At 33.9% G+C, this 20,084-nt stretch overlaps 1 protein-coding gene across 1 annotated transcript; it reads left to right on the forward strand.

Moving 5' to 3' along the window:
* The first annotated feature begins 157 nt into the window (after window positions 1–157).
* On the forward strand, window positions 158–19,714 carry LOC131947764 (presequence protease, mitochondrial). Its single transcript, XM_059309061.1, has 26 exons — window positions 158–370; window positions 2,320–2,413; window positions 2,524–2,630; window positions 2,823–2,974; window positions 3,207–3,321; window positions 3,542–3,638; window positions 4,030–4,190; window positions 4,502–4,625; window positions 4,961–5,049; window positions 6,797–6,925; window positions 7,500–7,613; window positions 7,898–7,994; window positions 8,418–8,552; window positions 8,948–9,086; window positions 9,464–9,580; window positions 10,897–11,026; window positions 11,362–11,559; window positions 12,120–12,285; window positions 12,967–13,067; window positions 13,182–13,290; window positions 13,748–13,860; window positions 14,083–14,136; window positions 14,366–14,434; window positions 14,724–14,838; window positions 19,130–19,263; window positions 19,523–19,714. The coding sequence occupies exons 1-26, from the start codon at window positions 297–299 to the stop codon at window positions 19,644–19,646; spliced, it is 3,057 nt and encodes a 1,018-aa protein (XP_059165044.1). The 5' UTR covers window positions 158–296; the 3' UTR covers window positions 19,647–19,714.
* Window positions 19,715–20,084: the final 370 nt, after the last annotated feature.

Here is a 20,084-nt window from a genome sequence, read left to right on the forward strand (position 1 = left end):
AAATGTTTCACATTTATTTTACCCAAATCATTTAGAACATCTTTACAATATTTTAATAATTTACTGGTTTTATTTTGAAACATTATTACTTGTTCTTTATTAATAATTTTTAAAAATAAACTTCCTCCAGAAACAATTATTGTGGAAAATTAATTTACCATTAGTAAGATGGCGACCTCCATGGCTTATTTCGTCAGGAAATGACTTTGCCAAAGAGCGCAGGCTAAGATTAATTATTTCTTTAAAGTATATTACTAAAATCGAGTGTATTATCGTTTATAATAAGTATTGCAAATATGCAACTAATTAAAAGGGCAGGGTTTGCTGTGGCAAATCTTGTAAAAGTCAATGCATCAACAAAATTCTCCAGGCAAGTTTGTTTCAAATTGTTTGGTTTTTCTCATTTTTGTGCGATTGAAGAGTGATTAGAATGTAGATCTAGATCTAGAGTCTAGATCTAGATTCTCTAGATCTAGTTAAAAGTATTAAATAACTAACTTATATGATTTTTTAAACACAAAAATGAATTTCGCCAGTATGGACAATAATAACAATTAGTTGTCAATTAGGCCTAAACTCAAGGTTTGATTTCATTACTTCCATTTCGGCACTACTGACTCAGTACTGAGGCTTATCCACTATCCAGTCTCACCAAGGCCCTAGACTGGGTGGCAGGAGATGTGGAACGCAATAGTTCTGTGCATGCAAACTGACCTTATAGCTGCGCAATAGGCACAATTTAGTATTTACCCTTTTACTTTTAGACTTATTCTTCTGTCAGCGCTTTCTGTACCATGTGATTGAGCGGTTGCGCTTTTTTTGCTGTGTTTTTTTTTGTTTTTGTAATAATGGTTTTTCATATATCAAATTGATAGGATAATAAGTAATTATTAAATGCTTGTGAGATTAGTAATTGAACAAAAAGTAGCAAAATACGAAAAAAATAGTTACATAGGCCTACGCATTTGCCTTTTCCGGCTAGAATCAGCCGTAACTTATATTCCCCCCGCCCCTCGTCGTTTTGAAAGCGCTTGTAAAAAATGGCATAGATTATCTATTTTTTCAAGTACTTGAATATTGAAATTAAAGATTTTATAGTTATTGGCTAATTAAAGAAGCCTAAACTCATTTTTATAATAGTTAATAAGAATCACGTGCGTGTGACCTAGTCTTTGTGGTTTGTTTCATGAGATTGAGTGCTGAGCTGCATGAGCGAAAGTCTGTTACAAAGAAAGTATCTTAAAGTAAAGTAGTTTAACAAGAACTAGATTTATATTAACAGTAACAGGTAACCACTGCTAATTCCTCTTTCCCACAAGTATATAATAAAATAATTGTGATGACTCAAGTTAAGTTATGGATGTCAAGCAGAAGATAGAACAAACAGAGCATAGCGTAGTCAGGTAGACGAATAGAATTACAGGAGATGACAGGTCACGTGAGACTGTCAGTTGACCACTGAAGCGTGGGTCAGCAGTTAGAGATAGGTAGCGCTAGGGGCGGGAAAGATGTAAGAGTTAGAATGTAGGTAGTAGTAGGGATGGTCATAAAAGCGTGTAGGGAGAAGTCAAGTTTTAGGTGCAGTCATTTAGTGATAGTAGATAGTCATGTGTTTAAGGCGTAATTATGGTAGAAGTCGATTTGATGTATAAATAAAGAAGTGTATTATATTGAATTGGACCTTTTGTGTTGATTCCACTCTGTACCAGGCGTACATAAGAAGAGGCGATCCCCGTAGAAAGAATATATACCATATGTTCATAACGAAACATTACAGCTATATATATAATCAAACTTTCTACAACTCTGCCACAACTGGAAAAACTCCACCCTCTCAATAATTATAATAAATTAGTCACAATTGTTTAATCTAGCTCAGCCATGAAATTCTTCGTTTATTACGACATAACGATGCCTTTAAAAAATAATCAACAATCCAAAACAGAAAAGGTAAAAATGGGTGGGGACTGATGTACCTGGCAAAATCACTTCAATCACACTCTTAATATAAATAAGTTTTTTGAAGTTATTTATTAATACATAATACATGTAACTTTTAGATTTAGGCCCTATACATTCATTCCTAAGATATATTTCCTCACAGCATTCTTAAAAGTCTAGATTACATTATCTGTTTTACCACAATTAAAAATATTATGTTTAGCAGAATAGATCTTCATCAACCCTGAATTGAAGTCAGTTTGGGCCTTGTTAAATCTAGTGTTCAGTTAACTTGAATGAATATACTTTGCACTGGAACAAGTTAAAAATTTTTTTAAATCTATTAAAGTTTAATTAATCAACATTTTACTTTATTAGAACAAGAAATGTCCGCTGGCTTAGTGACGAGGTAAACAAACGTGTCAGAGCATTGAAACCTGGTGACAAGCTTCATGGCTACACAGTCGAAAAGGTATACATTTGAAATACATTTTAAACTTTACTCATTTGCTTTTCCAGAACTTTTACTTTCTTAGTACTTACTTTATTTTATCATAAACAAATGTATTTAATGTGAATCAGGTTGAAGAAGTCCCTGACTTTTTCATCACTGCTGTTATGCTCACCCATGATAAGACTGGTGCTCAACATTTACATGCTGCTAGGGATGATGACAATAATGCATTTAGGTCAGTGTAATCACCATTAATAATATTTTTAATTAGCAATTTTGTCTGTTACAAGTATTTATGTTATATATTTTTTGTATATTTCTAATGACCACTACTGTTTTACTATATACATTAATATATAAATTGGTGTGAAATTTAACTTACTGCTGTCTCTGTTGTTTGTTATAGCTCATCATCTTTCTTTTCCAGTGTAACTTTTAGGACAACCCCCCTGGATAGTACAGGTGTCCCGCACATTTTAGAGCACACTGTCCTCTGTGGGTCTGAACGTTTTCCAGTCAGAGATCCATTTTTCAAAATGTTAAGCAGGTCTTTGGCCACATTTATGAATGCCTTAACAGGTATTGTATATACTCTCATTCATTTTGTTGTAACTTTACTATTCATTTAATTACCTTGATAACTTATTTTACTTTATTTAAAGTATTACAACCAAAAAAAGATTGACTTAGATGTATGTTAACTGAAAATCTCCTCAAACGTTAGTAGAAAAAACATTGCTGCAGTAAATGAATTTTCAGTGTGCTTTTGTGTGTGTTTAACTCCAGTACTGTAAACCTTTTTATTTTGCAGCATACGACTGGACCATGTATCCCTTTTCTAGCCAGAATGAGAAAGACTTCAAAAATTTGTTGTCTGTGTATATGGATGCAGCATTTTTCCCATTAGTCAGAGAGCTAGATTTTTGGTAAGGATAATACCTAGTCACAGTGTATAGGGCTTGCTTATTTCCAGTCAAACTTTACAGCTCTTGTACAGTATAATTACTCAGTTGTGTTATTCACTGTGCTGTATATTTATAAATATTTGATTTACCTTATTTTATGATAGTTACAGCAGAACTATAAAATTTAATAAAGACTTTTTTAATGTTTTAGAAAAAGAATATGTCTTTTTATCTTTTTTAGCCAGGAAGGTTGGAGAATTGAACATACAGAACCAGGAAATGCATCTTCACCTATTATATTTAAAGGAGTAGTTTACAATGAAATGAAAGGTGTTTTTGTAAGCATCCATTTTTTAACACTTCTATCTTGCTATAATTGAATGTTTAAATAGATTAAAAGCAAAGTAAAGTTAAGATCTTTAGACCTAATGATCCTTTGTGCAGATGAAGTAGAGTTCATATGTTTCTTGACCACAGCATATGAAAGGATGGTGTGGTCAGCACTATGCTCTGCTGCTTTTTCTTTCCCCAAAATATGTCATGTACCCATCAAAGCTGGGTTGACTCAGAGATCTCCTACAGTAAGAAGTCTGAACCGAAATCCAAACTCAAGATCTTTGGGCTAGCAACTAAACACTCTACCATTTGACCATGCTGTTCCTATTTAAATAGATTACAAGTATTTATATTCCTAAGGGGAAATATTTTCATTTTTTTTTTTACTTCCAGTCCAATTCTCAAAATGTTTATTGCCAAGAGGCTTTGAGCTCTCTGTTACCCAGTCATACCTATGGTGTGGTATCTGGGGGAGACCCTGCTCATATACCAGAACTAACATATCAACAACTTAAAGAATTCCATTCTACCCATTACCACCCTAGTAATGCCAGGTCAGTGTGCTTTGTTGAAGGCTTAAATTTCATTAAAAAATTTCACCATTCAAGTTTTGAATTCTTTTTTTTTTACGTTTATCTGAGAGCATTTATTTAAGTTTTTTTGTCTTTTCATTAACTTTATATCAACATTTTTAACATAACTGTAATCATGCTGTTAAAAATAATGCTTGTTAATTTCTTAATGGTTCACTAATGCTAGATCAATACTAATAAATTACATTTTGCGGTTAATTATAATTTAATTATTAAAGTCTGTTACAAAGTATTAATTTTTACCATGTATCTTCATTAATATTATCCTTCAGATTTTTCACTTATGGAAATTTTCCACTAGAGAACCACCTGGAGTTCATCAATGGATACATCGGTAGATTTGACAAGATCGCGCCCAGTGCAGAAGTTCCTAAAGAACCCAGATGGGACCAGCCCGTAAGTCTGGCTTTTGTTCAACTGTTAATTAGTGATCTAGTTATATTTTTTACTAATCTCGTCCATTTAGGTTAGTAGATTAGTCATCATCTAGTCTAAGAAATTTTAAGGCTCTCATGCTTTGTTAAAAACAAGCATTTGTTTAGTTCAGATGTTTATTTTTTTTAAATCTTATTTAATTAAATTTATTGGGTGTTAGCATTTTACTGTCCACAACATACACCCAATAACCTACAGTTTTAATAACTGTTGTGGCTACATCATGTTAACTTTACTCCATTGATTACCCTTTGTTTAAAACAATTGTAATTAAGAGCTCTTATCTTTTCTGAAAGAAATCCAAAACCATATACTGCCCTCCTGACCCAATGGCAGCAGATCCAGAAAAACAAAGTACAGTATCTGTGAGCTATTTGTTAGCAGAGTAAGTAGCACTTTACTAAATAATCAATGAGTACTTGCACTATATGTTTATAACTTTGTTAAGCTATATCTTTGTAGTTGGTGTTTTTTTTTAAATATTCATATTAAAATTGTGTTTTGCTAATTGGTTTCAATTAATAACACTCAGCATTTTTAATGAGTTGTTGGTTTCTATAACAATTTATTTAATACTCATATATTGCCACAGTACTATTGTTTACATTATCAACATTTTTGAGCATAAAATGCTTGATCTTCTCTTTACACATTCTTTCCCATGTCTGCAAAACTAAAAGTTAATGGCCTGTTAAATTGCCATATCAATAGCCTGGTTTTGATATGTGTCCAAAGTATAAGTCCTCCATGAAAACTGTTGTGTATCCACAGTATAAGACCTCTGTTGAAAATGTTAGGAATCCACAGTATAAAAGACCAGTGTTGAAAATGTAATGTATCCACAGTATAAAATACCCTTGTAGTAAATGATACGTATCCACAGTATAAAATACACTTGTTGTAAATGTGTATCCACAGTATAAAAGACCCCTATGAAAACTTTGTGTATCCACAGTATAAAAGACCCCTATGAAAACTGTGTATCCACAGTATAAAAGACCCCTATGAAAACTTTGTGTGTATCCACAGTATAAAAGACCCCTATGAAAACCTTTGTGTATCCACAGTATAAAAGACCCCTATGAAAACTGTGTATCCACAGTATAAAAGACCCCTATGAAAACTTTGTGTATCCACAGTATAAAAGACCCCTATGAAAACTGTGTATCCACAGTATAAAAGACCCCTATGAAAACTTTGTGTATCCACAGTATAAAAGACCCCTATGAAAACTGTGTATCCACAGTCTAAAAGACCCCTATGAAAACTTTGTGTATCCACAGTATAAAAGACCCCTATGAAAACCTTATGTATCCACAGTATAAAAGACCCCTATAAAAACCTTGTGTATACACAGTATAAAAGACCCCTATGAAAACCTTGTGTATCCACAGTATAAAAAACCCCTGTAGTAAATGTTGTGTATCCACAGTATAAAAGACCCCTATGAAAACCTTGTGTATCCACAGTATAAAAGACCCCTATTAAAACCTTGTGTATCCACAGTATAAAAAACCCCTGTAGTGAATGTTGTGTATCCACAGTATAAAAGACCCCTATTAAAACCTTGTGTATCCACAGTATAAAAAAACCCTGTAGTAAATGTTGTGTATCCACAGTATAAAAGACCCCTATGAAAACCTTGTGTATCCACAGTATAAAAGACCCTTTATGAAAACCTTGTGTATCCACAGTATAAAACACCCCTATGAAAACTTTGTGTATCCACAGTATAAAAGACCCTTATGAAAACCTTGTGTATCCACAGTATAAAAGACCCCTATGAAAACCTTGTATATCCACAGTATAAAAGACCCTTATGAAAACCTTGTGTATCCACAGTATAAAAGACCCCTATGAAAACCTTGTGTATCCACAGTATAAAAGACCCCTATGAAAACTTTGTGTATCCACAGTATAAAAGACCCCTATGAAAACTTTGTGTATCCACAGTATAAAAGACCCCTATGAAAACTGTGTATCCACAGTCTAAAAGACCCCTATGAAAACTTTGTGTATCCACAGTATAAAAGACCCCTATAAAAACCTTATGTATCCACAGTATAGAAGACCCCTATTAAAACTGTAACCACAGTATAAAAGACCCCTATGAAAACTTTGTGTATCCACAGTATAAAAGACCCCTATGAAAACTTTGTGGGCAGTTTCTTGGGCCACCTATTGACAGAGGGGGAGACCTCACCATTTTACAGAGCTCTACTGGAGCCCAACATTGGCAGTGACTATGCTCCAACCACAGGGTAAATCACTTACTTTAATGTTCAGTGGTTAGATTATAATCTTTTGTTGTAGATGGGCAGAGGATTAGCATTCAGTTATTCAAACTGCAGGATAAATTGTAAATCAATTACTATAATGTTCAGTAATTAGATTATCATCTTTTGTAGTTGAGACAAAGGATTTATATAATTAGATGCTAACTGGAAGTTTATTATAACAACTTACTGTAAAAAAATATGTTAATAGTTAATTAACTCTTAAAGCCAAAGATTTAAAATTTTCTTTTATATATTAGCAATAGGTAATAAATATGAGTAGGGTAGGGCTGATTAGCATATTGCTAAATAAGTGATGTATCTATATTTTTACAAAAATGCCTAGCATAATCAATTTAAGTATGACCTTTTTGTAAACATAAGCACTTAGTTAAATGTATTTTTATTTAAATTTGCAAACATCATAGAAAGTTAATTGTTTACCAGTTATGGCTTGTAGTAAAAATAACATTTGCTGTGTTGGTTTCTAGAAGTCTTTTTGTAAACTTTAACTTTTGTTGTGTGTTTGTTAGAGGTAATGTATTTTCTGATATTTTAGCTATCAGTCAGATACCAGGGAGGCTGTGTTTTCTGTTGGGCTTTCAAACATCAAACCAGATGATGTTGAGGAGGTGCTTAAAATAATTGATGAAACTATTGGCAAAGTTATCAGGTTAGTTGGGATGGTTAGTTGTATCTTGACGAATAAACTATCCAGAAAGTTATCAGGTTAGTTGGGTTAGTTGTATCTGGACAAACTCGCATTGCATGGAGCATTTGACATTTTGTTCATGTGATTTTATATTAGTTTTTTTTTTAGTTTTAAGTTATCATGTAAGTTTTGCTTGATAATAGTGTCTTGACAAATTAATTTCATATTGAATCACATATAAGAAGCATAAAAAATATAAGGTTTTGATAGTGAAGCTTTTTAATGTATTTTTTATTTTGTTTTAGTGAAGGGTTTGACAAGAAAAGGATTGAAGCTTTCTTACACCAGATTGAACTGGGTAGAAAACATGAAACTAGCAACTTCGGTTTCAAGTTAACACAGGTAAGTTTATATTTTTTATAATGACAAGTGGGTAACTGGTATCTTTTTTTTTGGGGGGGGGGGGGGTGTTCAGAAGGAGGAAGTATTTTGTGTACTTTCCTTCAAACTTGCAAAGGTTTAATTTTCATTTAACATGGATTGGAGTTTGTCAAGGTGATTTGGGGGGGGGGGGGGGGGGGGTGGAGTGGAGGACAGGTGAAAATCGCTGAGGTCATTGGAATCACCAATTTGGTTTACTAGATTCAGTCAAAATTGAAAACTAGTGTACTGTAAATTGTATATCTCTCTCTAACCATGTCCAGGCTCTATACAACATTGACTTGTGTAGTATTAAAGTTGTGTATCTCTAACCATGTCCAGGCTCTATACAACATTCGACTTGTGTAGCATTAAAGTTGTGTATCTCTCTCTAACCATGTATAGGCTCTGGCCAGTGTTTGGAACCATAATGGTGACCCAGTTGAAAGCATGAAAATAGAAAGTATTCTGAAGAGGTTCAAAGATGATTTGAGAAAGAACCCCAAGTTTTTACAGGAGCAGGTCAAGCTGTTACTCAAGGTCGGGCTAAAATATCTTTTAGTTTTTAATATAATTTTACTTTCTTTCTTTTACTGTTCCATATTTGTCAATAATGTTTTTTTGGTTTAAAATTCAGCTTTATACAATATATGATCAAACTAGGGTTCAAAGCATTGCTTAACTAACTTAGCAAAATTGTTTTAAAACAATCGATCATTTTTCCTAATTACAATAGGTAATTAGTTGTTTTTTTATTTTTAAAATATATTGCTATATTTTTTAAATGGCTTATAAAAAAAAAGCTATTTAAGTCTTTTAATTAACCTTATTCAAAATGGCTAAGCTTATTCAATTTAAAAAAATGTGTGTAATGTTTGAACTAGCTTGATCGCTCTCTATGATGAGAAGGTAAAAACTGTTCTCTGTTTACACAGGACAACCCCCACAAGCTGACCCTAACAATGCACCCAGAAGACACCTACGCCAGCAAAAGAGACCAGAGTGAGAAAGACAGGCTAGATCAAATTGTTACCAAACTCAATGATGCTGAGAAGGAATCTCTGCTTCAGAGAGGTGACTAAACATGACAAAATATCAGTGTTTTATACCTTTTTTCTGTCTTTCTGTTGTGAATAGCTCTTTTGTACTGTGAGTTTTTTACTTGAAGTTGGTTAATGCGATAGAATGTTATAGTTCTTTTGTTATAACCCTTTTGTTTGTTTCTATGTCAAACTATTGCTCTTGGCTGGAAAGTTTTGTTCCTGGTAAAGAATTATGTTAACTCGGACATTTAAAATAGTTGCATAATTTCAGCTGGTTTATTATTCTATTACTAGTTTATATAGAAAAATTTGATAGGCCACAGTATTTACAATATGGACTTAGTGCTGCAGTAATAATAAGCAAATCTTACTTGGGTGCAGTACACAATATATTCGTTCTACTCTTAGGTCTAGAGCTCCAAGGATTACAAAACCTTAAAGAGGATATTTCATGTTTACCATCCTTGAAAGTCAGTGAGATCAGTAAGACAATCAAGCCAGAGGTGATAGAGATAAGAGAAGCAGGTGAGTACAGGTAGAGACGCTGGTAGTGGGGGGAAGGGGCAGGTGAGGACAGGTATAGAGGCAGGTAAGTACAGGCAGAGAGGCATGCAGTGGGGGAAGGGACAGGTGAGTACAGGTAGAGACGCTGGTAGTGGGGGGAAGGGGCAGGTGAGGACAGGTATAGAGGCAGGTAAGTACAGGCAGAGAGGCATGCAGTGGGGGAAGGGACAGGTGAGTACAGGTAGAGACGCTGGTAGTGGGGGGAAGGGGCAGGTGAGGACAGGTATAGAGGCAGGTAAGTACAGGCAGAGAGGCATGCAGTGGGGGAAGGGACAGGTGAGTACAGGTAGAGACGCTGGTAGTGGGGGGAAGGGGCAGGTGAGGACAGGTATAGAGGCAGGTAAGTACAGGCAGAGAGGCATGCAGTGGGGGAAGGGACAGGTGAGTACAGGTAGAGACGCTGGTAGTGGGGGGAAGGGGCAGGTGAGGACAGGTATAGAGGCAGGTAAGTACAGGCAGAGAGGCATGCAGTGGGGGAAGGGACAGGTGAGTACAGGTAGAGACGCTGGTAGTGGGGGGAAGGGGCAGGTGAGGACAGGTATAGAGGCAGGTAAGTACAGGCAGAGAGGCATGCAGTGGGGGAAGGGACAGGTGAGTACAGGTAGAGACGCTGGTAGTGGGGGGAAGGGGCAGGTGAGGACAGGTATAGAGGCAGGTAAGTACAGGCAGAGAGGCATGCAGTGGGGGAAGGGACAGGTGAGGACAGGTATAGAGGCAGGTAAGTACAGGTAGAGAGGCAGGTAAGTACAGGCAGAGAGGCATGCAGTGGGGGAAGGGACAGGTGAGGACAGGTATAGAGGCAGGTAAGTACAGGTAGAGAGGCAGGTAAGTACAGGCAGAGAGGCATGCAGTGGGGGAAGGGACAGGTGAGTACAGGTAGAGAGGCAGGTTGTGAAGGCGTAAGGAATCTCATAGAATACACTAACAACACATTAAGGCTAGTTATAACAGTCTCTTTTATTTTTCCTTTACAGTTCCACACATCAACCGGTCTACTTTCACCCCAACCTTCAACTGTCGTCCGCATTCATTTCTACACACCTCCTTTCTTTCGCTCACAACACAACCGCTGTCACTCGAACAGTCGTTTCCTGTGTACCTTCGTTCACTCCATACAACACACCCGGTCTCACGTCTTGCTGCAGGATACATGCACACAGACAGTGATCCGTCACATGTTTACACCTTTCATCCACATTACATCACCATACATGTGTATCATTCCCCATGTTTAACACTTGATGTAAATAAAAACTTGTATGTTTGCCACTTCTCAGGAGGGTCATTCATTCAAGCTTGCATCCAGCCCACCAATGGCGTCTCTTACATTAGCATGGCATCAAATCTAGAGACAGTCCCAGAGGATTTAATGCCCTATGTTCCACTGTTTTGTGACGTCATTACAAGGTAAACATACTAGATCACCTATTGTTTCATCAGAATTTATTTCTTTACCAATATCTAGATATTTAATAAAGTTAAATAAAGGGAATTGGTTTTTTTTTCTAACATCACATTTTTCTCAAGATAATACCAACATTTCAACCAGCACATGATTTTTCACAAGCCTTTTTTTAAAGTACATTTTTTTTATTTATGTTTTTTTCACTTAAGCATAGGAGCCAAGTCATAATTTTAAAACATATTTTTAGTAAACTTTTAATTAAATTATTTTATCCAATACCTAAGTATTGGAGCCAAAAACCCCATTTAAAACACCAGATTTTTTTCTTTCACATTAGTATTGGAGCAGGGGGACATGATTACTTATGGGTCTCTCAACAACAAGAGTTATACACAGGAGGCTTGAATGCTTCCCCTTTGATCGTACCCCACCACACTGATGATGGCCGTGTCCAAAGAGCTGTCCTATTTTCATCTTTTTGTTTGGAGAAAAACTTTCACAAAATGATGGAATTATGGACATTTATTATCAACAGGTAACTTTTGGATGTTTGTTTTTAATTTTTTTTTTTTTAAAGAGACTCTTGAATTGTGGTGTTTACTTCAAAATAAAAACTCTTTTACTCTTACCCTTTTTTTCTCATCCTAAATTTTTAAAACTCTTTTACAAAGTTGAATTCTAAAACTTAATTTAATTTAACATTGAGTTTAAATTGGGGTTATTTATAAAATTCAATTGTCTGATTTCAGATGTCTTTTCTGTTTTTTTTTTTTTTTAAATTATTTACATACATAGAAAATCATCAAAAATCTATAAAGATCTATAATGTATTTTATGAATTACCCATTAATTTTAACAGCCCACAATTTACACATCAAATATATGCCAACTGTTAAAAACCCAAAATCACCTTAAACAAACATTTATTTTTAATCTAACAGCCCTGACTTCACAACCTGCGAACTCTAAATACCTAAACTCACCAATAATACTAAAATATTTAATTTGAATTCAACAACCCTGACTTCACAATCTGCAAACTCTAAATACCTAAACTCACCAATAATACTAAAACATCTAATTTGAATCCAACAGCCCTGATTTCACAGACAGCAATCGCCTGTCAACACTAATCAGAATGGCTGCTAGTAACTTGGCCTCTAGCCTTTCAAACAATGGACACAGCTATGCTCTCTCCAGCGCTGCCTCAACTTTAAACATCACATCTTCTTTACATGAAACCATGTATGGGTTTTCACAGGTTGGACATTGTTTTCCTCTGCTAAATATTTAATATTAATGTAAATATTACTTCTAATTAAATTTGCTCATGTTATATTACTGACTCAGGAGTATATTACTGACCATGAAATATCTGACAGAGGAACATTACTGGTGTTGTGTGGTAGGGTACTTAAAGCTCATGGTTGCCGAACTGAAATGTCCAGTGTTCGAACCCCAGGGGAGAGGCTTAATAGCTTGTGACAGCATCTAAGAGAGACAACCCAAAAATCAAACAACTGCTGTGTTGTAGTTTGTTCTTAGATGGACAAAGACTATGGAAACAAATCCAAAAAAAGAAAAGCAGGCTGAAATCGGATTCAATGGCCTATATGGCTCTTGATAAGTTGACATTTAATAACTAATTATGTAGGAGGATTATCATTTCAACATTACAATTAAGAACAAAGAAGAACTGGCTCAGGAACATCTTAATGACTCAAGAACATCTGACTCATGAATATCTTACTGACTCGAGTCAGTAGCAAAATCAAAATGTAACAATTGTGTGCTTTACCATGTTTTCCCTCATGGACAAACTGGGAAGAGGTTAAAAAAATTCTTTCCTGTGTTTAGAAACATATTTGTATCATACATGACAGGCTTCAGTAAAATAAGACTTTACTTAATGATGGTCAAATCTGAAGTTTATGTCTTGCAGGTACAAACAATGAAAAATATAGCTGAAAAGGCAGATCTCAGCGACGTAACATCTAAGCTGCAATCAATCGGTGACGTGGTGTTAGACCAATCCTCCCTGAGGTAATAGCCATGCCTTAAGCACATACTCTTATTAAGTTGTGGTAATAGACGTCTTTTTTTTAATCCAGTTAACTGACTTGTTACCTAATTTAATTTTTTTTTCAACCATGCCAGGATTTCTATAAATGCCACACCTACAGCCATGGATAGGTCTGTTCAAGCCATCAAAACATTCTTGGGGAATTTGAAAGGAGAAGCTGAGATGACAAACATATTTCCAGAGGTACTCTTTGAAATTGGTCTATTTTAACATTTATTGTTTGTAATTTTTAAAATTTAAATGTTTTACTTTTATTCTTTCAAAATTGTAGCCTACAATTTTGACATTGATCTGTTTTAACATTTTTTGTTTAAATATTACCATTAGAGGTAAGTTAAACTGTAAGTCTAACGTGAGCCAAAAATCAGTTTTCAGTGTGAAGTCTTTTAATGGCATTTCATTACATTATAATATTAAGTTAGGTTTCTTTGCAAGTATTGCTTTTATGCTTTGATATAAGATAATGGTTTGGGTAAGTATGATGACCTTGGACCAGTGTTTGGTAGCAATCCTAGCAAAACATAGCTTCATTAAGTATTCAGTACTGATTTTTTAATATTGTGTCTTTTATTTTGGATTTCTAAAAAAGAAATTTCTTAGTGAAAATGAGTCTTTTAATTTTAGTGTAATCTACTTTCAGATTGACACAATCAAAGGAACTTCCCATAAAACACAACTAGAATTCCCATTTACAGTGAATTATGTTGCCAAGAGTTTTCCTGGGGTTCAGTACACACATAAAGACTACACACCGTAAGTCCAACTACTGTGCTGTCTTTTTGATTCTGTAAGAGATTTTTCTTTGTACAACTTCTATGCTGTCACTAATTGTGTTACAGATTTGTTTCTCTAACTGATAACTTGAAGGGTCATTTGTTTTGGCTACACTAAATGTACTTTTTAAGTTGTGATTAAAACAATGTTTTTTTTATGTCAGTGTGAAGTAAAAATTAAAATGTGTCTTTTATGTCTTAGATTAACAGTGCTTTCCAACCTCATGACTAGGAAGTTTTTACATAGAGAGATAAGGTAGATAACATTGTTTTGTTTAAATGTTTACACATAATTTATATAAACTATTTCCTTTTTTTTAATGCAATGATTTTGTGTTGCATGCTCTTTTAAATTATATTATCTAAATTATTATTTGAATTTTTTTTACAAAAATTCAGTTTTATTTATGTTCAGTTAAAAATTGTTCCACGCAACTAACATGAGTAAATCACAAAGTATCATATTTTCATTATTTATTTCATAGAGAGAAGGGTGGAGCATATGGCAGTGGTGCACAGCTTGGTTCGGGTGTCTTCAGCTTTTTTTCATACAGGTAACTTCCTTTTTTCATAGGGGTAACTTGTCTTTTTAATTCTCAGTGTTGATTTTAAAATTGTTTTACTATCTTTCTACTTCTATACATAACTTAAAATAATAAAAAACACACTTAAAATAAACAGTTTTCTTTTATTGATGATTTTCATGTTCAAAATTTGGCCTTGTATTGTCTTTTCATAGTAAATTTAGTTTTAATTTGCGAACGGTGAGAAACTCTTTTTTTACAACCACATAGCTATGTTGAAAGGAATTTTAGTAATGATGATGTTTTTGTTGTTGTTTAGAGACCCCAACAGCCTGAAAACTCTGGATGTCTTCAAACGTTGTGTGGAGTGGGCCAGCAAAGGAGATTTTACAGCTGAAGATGTAGACGAGGCCAAGCTTGGAGTTTTTCAAAAGGTATGCCTCTAGAATGTTTTCTGTATTTTATACAGAAGTGTATTTTTCTTTGTACACAGTTTCTTTTTTTTTTTTTTAAATAGAATTTCTCTTAAGTATTTTGTTTAAGATTGGTATTCTCTTTTTTTATATCAGTATATTTTCACCCCTTTTCATACAAGAAAAGTTAACATTTTATTGAAATTTTATCTAAAAAATTATTGGCATTGACAAACCTGAAGAATTTGACCATTTCAATCCTACACAAAATGTATCTTATGTTATAGATAGACAAGCCTGAAGAATTTGACCATTTCAATCCTACACAAAATGTATCTTATGTTATAGATAGACAAGCCTGAAGAATTTGACCATTTCAATTCTAGACAAAATGTATCTTATGTTATAGATTGTCTGTAGAATTTGACCTTTCAATCCTACACAAAATGTATCTTATGTTATAGATAGACAAGCCATTCACCATTTCAATCCTACGCAAAATGTATCTTGTGTTATAGATAGACAAGCCTGAAGAATTTCACCATTTCAATTCTAGACAAAATGTATCTTATGTTATAGATTGTCTGTAGAATTTGACCTTTCAATCCTACACAAAATGTATCTTATGTTATAGATAGACAAGCCATTCACCATTTCAATCCTACGCAAAATGTATCTTGTGTTATAAAGTCTTTTGAATTTGACCATTTCAATCCCACACAAAATGTATCTTATGTTATAGATAGACAAGCCTTTCACCATTTCAATCCTACACAAAATGTATCTTATGTTATAGATTGTCTGTAGAATTTGACCTTTCAATCCTACACAAAATGTATCTTATGTTATAGATTAAGTCTGTAAAATTCACCATTTCAATCCTACGCAAAATGTATCTTGTGTTATAGATAGACAAGCCTGAAGAATTTGACCATTTCAATTCTAGACAAAATGTATCTTATGTTATAGATTGTCTGTAGAATTTCACCATTTCAATCCTACACAAAATGTATGTTATGTTATAGATAGACAAGCCATTCACCATTTCAATCATACACAAAATGTATCTTATGTTATAGATTAAGTCTGTAAAATTCACCATTTCAATCCCACACAAAATGTATCTTATGTTATAGATAGACAAGCCTTTCACCATTTCAATCATACACAAAATGTATCTTATGTTATAGATTAAGTCTGTAAAATTCACCATTTCAATCCCACACAAAATGTATCTTATGTTATAGATAGACAAGCCTTTCACCATTTCAATCCTACACAAAATGTATGTTATGTTATAGATAGACAAGCCATTCACCATTTCAATCATACACAAAATGTATCTTATGTTATAGATTAAGTCTGTAAACTTCACCATTTCAATCCTACGCAAAATGTATCTTGTGTTATAGATAGACAAGCCTGAAGAATTTGACCATTTCAATCCTTCACAAAATGTATCTTATGTTATAGATTAAGTCTGTAGAATTTGACCATTTCAATCCTAGACAAAATGTATCTTATAGATAGACAAGCCTGAAGAATTTGACCATTTCAATCCTACGCAAAATGTATCTTATAGATAGACAAGCCTGAAGAATTTGACCTTTCAATCCTACACAAAATGTATCTTATAGATAGACAAGCCTGAAGAATTTGACCATTTCAATCCTACGCAAAATGTATCTTATGTTATAGATAGACAAGCCATTCACCATTTCAATCCTAGACAAAATGTATCTTATGTTATAGATTAAGTCTGTAGAATTTGACCTTTTCAATCCCACACAAAATGTATCTTATGTTATAGATTAAGTCTGTAGAATTTGACCATTTCAATCCTAGACAAAATGTATCTTATAGATAGACAAGCCTGAAGAATTTGACCATTTCAATCCTACGCAAAATGTATCTTATAGATAGACAAGCCTGAAGAATTTGACCTTTCAATCCTACACAAAATGTATCTTATAGATAGACAAGCCTGAAGAATTTGACCATTTCAATCCTACGCAAAATGTATCTTATGTTATAGATAGACAAGCCATTCACCATTTCAATCCTAGACAAAATGTATCTTATGTTATAGATTAAGTCTGTAGAATTTGACCTTTCAATCCTACACAAAATGTATCTTATGTTATAGATAGACAAGCCTTTCACCATTTCAATCCTAGACAAAATGTATCTTATATTATAGATAGACAAGCCATTCACCATTTCAATCCTAGACAAAATGTATCTTATGTTATAGATTAAGTCTGTAGAATTTGACCTTTCAATCCTACACAAAATGTATCTTATGTTATAGATAGACAAGCCTTTCACCATTTCAATCCTAGACAAAATGTATCTTATATTATAGATCACGGGTTCCCAACCTGGGGGTCGCGACCCCCCTGGGGGTCGCAAAGGGCTGTCTGGGGGGTCGCCAACTGGTATACTAAACCTTAGTAATTTGAAACAAAACATAAATATTTAGAAGAATTTTTTGAAATTCGGCTTTACTAACAACACTGGAAAGGGCTCAGAGAAGAAGCAAAGCATACTGTACAAAGTTGTTCTCAGTCACGAGTTTATGAAATCTTCAAAACTAAAAAAAAAGATATGGAGTTCTTTCGTCGGTATGAAGCTAGTTGCGGAACGTCAGAGACTTGATCGAACAGGAAAATCCCAAGCAAAAACAAACACAATAGGAGAAAATCTCATCAAACGCTGCATGTTGAAGATTGTAAAGTTAATTCTTACATGTCCGTAGATGTTAAATAACACATTTTTATTGAAATTAAGCTTTCACCATTGTTTGCTTTTCAAGTTGATAAATCAACAGACGTGAGTTCGTGTTCGCAGTTGCTGGTCTTTGTCTATATTCATTCAGATGATAGCAAAGAAGAGTTGCTCTTTTGTGAAGATAGCATGGAGCAAATAAATAGTGTTTTTTTTTTTAATTGGATGATTAAAATGGGTTAAAACGGCTGTGAGGGTTTGTACGGATGGTGCACCATCTATGTTTAGGTCAAAATCGGGCTTTCAGAAAGCAGAAAAGATTTAGCTCCCTAACCACTGCCCTCGCCAAAATCCATCAAGACTCCATTGCTGGTATAAGTGGTAAATTATATAAAATCTGGAGCCTTCAAAGAACTGAGCAAAGACCTGAATAAAGATCACGAGGTTCTGCTCTTCTACACTACAGTGCGCTGGCTGTCAAACGAATTGGTGTGAATCGTGTTTTTGAATTGAAATCTGAAATCAAATTGTTCTTAGAAATGCAAAGGAAACAAGACCTTTTGGTATACTTAAAACGACATAGAGTGGTTGGAGAGAGTATCATACCTAGCAGATGTGTTCGAACATCAACATAAGCATAACCTGAAGCTTCAGGGAAAATGAACGAATATTATCACTTTCCATGATTATCTCGGGGCATTTTTAGCAAAGCTGCAAAATCGGCGAAGAAAATAAATCTTGGAAATATTGTAAATTTGAGAAACTCTGCAGCGTGGTAGATGAATCTAATTGTGAGATAATTAAAATTTTGAAAGAAGAAATTTCTGGGCATCTTGAATCAAGTGAAAACGAACTGCAGCGCTATTCATCTGAGCTGAAAACAAAAAGAAACTGCATTGACGCATTATCCATTCTCTTCTTCCCTCGATGTTGCCAGCATTCCCGATGAATTACAAGATGAATTATTTGATTTATAGAATGATTCCGCGTAAGATAAAAAATGCAAACTCAATTTTGGTGTAGTATTCACCATTCATACCCAAACGTAAAATTGATTGACTTTTCGAGAATAGATTTTCAACACTATTTTTCGATTAAAAACAAAATTAAGATAATGAAATAGGTTGGCATTAACAAAAAAAAATACTTTAAAAAAAATTAACCGCGAATGTTAAGTGAATAGTTTGCAATTTTACTCATGGTATTAAAACAGTTATCAAGAGTAGTTGATATTGAAAGTCTACTAGAAAATTAATTTCCATACTAATTTCGGCTTTTTAATTCTATGGGGGTCGCGGGTCACTTAATTTTTATAAAGGGGGTCGCCACTCGAAAAAGGTTGGGAACCACTGTTATAGATAGACAAGCCATTCACCATTTCAATCCTAGACAAAATGTATCTTATGTTATAGATTAAGTCTGTAGAATTTGACCATTTCAATCCTACACAAAATGTATCTTATGTTATAGATAGACAAGCCTTTCACCATTTCAATCCTAGACAAAATGTATCTTATATTATAGATAGACAAGCCTGAAGAATTTGACCATTTCAATCCTACACAAAATGTATCTTATGTTATAGATTGACAAGCCTGTGCCTCCAGGCAGCAGAGGACAGACAAGGTTCATCTATGACATCTCTGATGATATGAGACAGAAAAACAGAGACAGACTTTTTAGAGTAACACCAGAGGACCTGAAACGTGTAACAAATTTGTAAGTAAATACAAACTTACATAAGTTGAAGAGGTGGGGGGGGGTATATTTAGGCAGTGGCTTTTTTTCCACATTGCCAGGTTGGTAAATCAAGCTTAAAATTGTTTAAAAATCCAAGCAGAATTAGTTTTAAAAAAGTAGGATTATTTTTGTTTTTTTTAAAATGTGTATACTACTTTTGTATGCTAGCTTTGTATTTTATTCTCCAATATATTTAATTAAATGTGTTATATTATGTTATTTCTTTTTGTTTGTTCAGGTATCTGAAGTCTGAAGGTATCCCTAATGGTTGTGCATTCCTGGGTCCCGCCAATGAGGCCGTGAGGGCAGACAAGGCATGGAAAGTTGTCAAAGAAGAAACTGCGAAACCTGCATCAGCGTAGCTAACAGAATCAAAGGCTAGTTTGACAGTTTTCAGGCACTCTTGTTGCTGATGGTGGTAATATAGAAATATGAAATAATTTGTGTTTTGTCAAATTGAGCATGTGCTAGGTGGTTTACTTTATTAATTAATAAGAACAATCATTAGCACATTATATATTTTTAATTTAAAAAAAAAATTAAATAAATATATTAAAAAATATCAAGCTCATTTGTTTTGACAAACAACTTGCATCACAAATATTATTTTCAATTTTTCTTTGGATAAAATAACATTTAAGTTGTAGGCTTACAATGTTTTATAACTTGTTCTGGTTTTGTTAACTGAGTTGCCACAAGGTATGGTTAACTGCTTGTAAAGATTGTCGATGCATTTATAAAATTTTGTATTTATTGAAAAAATTCAGAGAGGTTTGGTTCTAGATCTGTAATGGTTTGTG

The sequence above is a fragment of the Physella acuta genome, unplaced genomic scaffold (assembly GCF_028476545.2).
Source record: "Physella acuta isolate Inbredline_101_S28 unplaced genomic scaffold, ASM2847654v3 ptg000606l, whole genome shotgun sequence".
Lineage (NCBI taxonomy): Eukaryota > Metazoa > Mollusca > Gastropoda > Physidae > Physella > Physella acuta.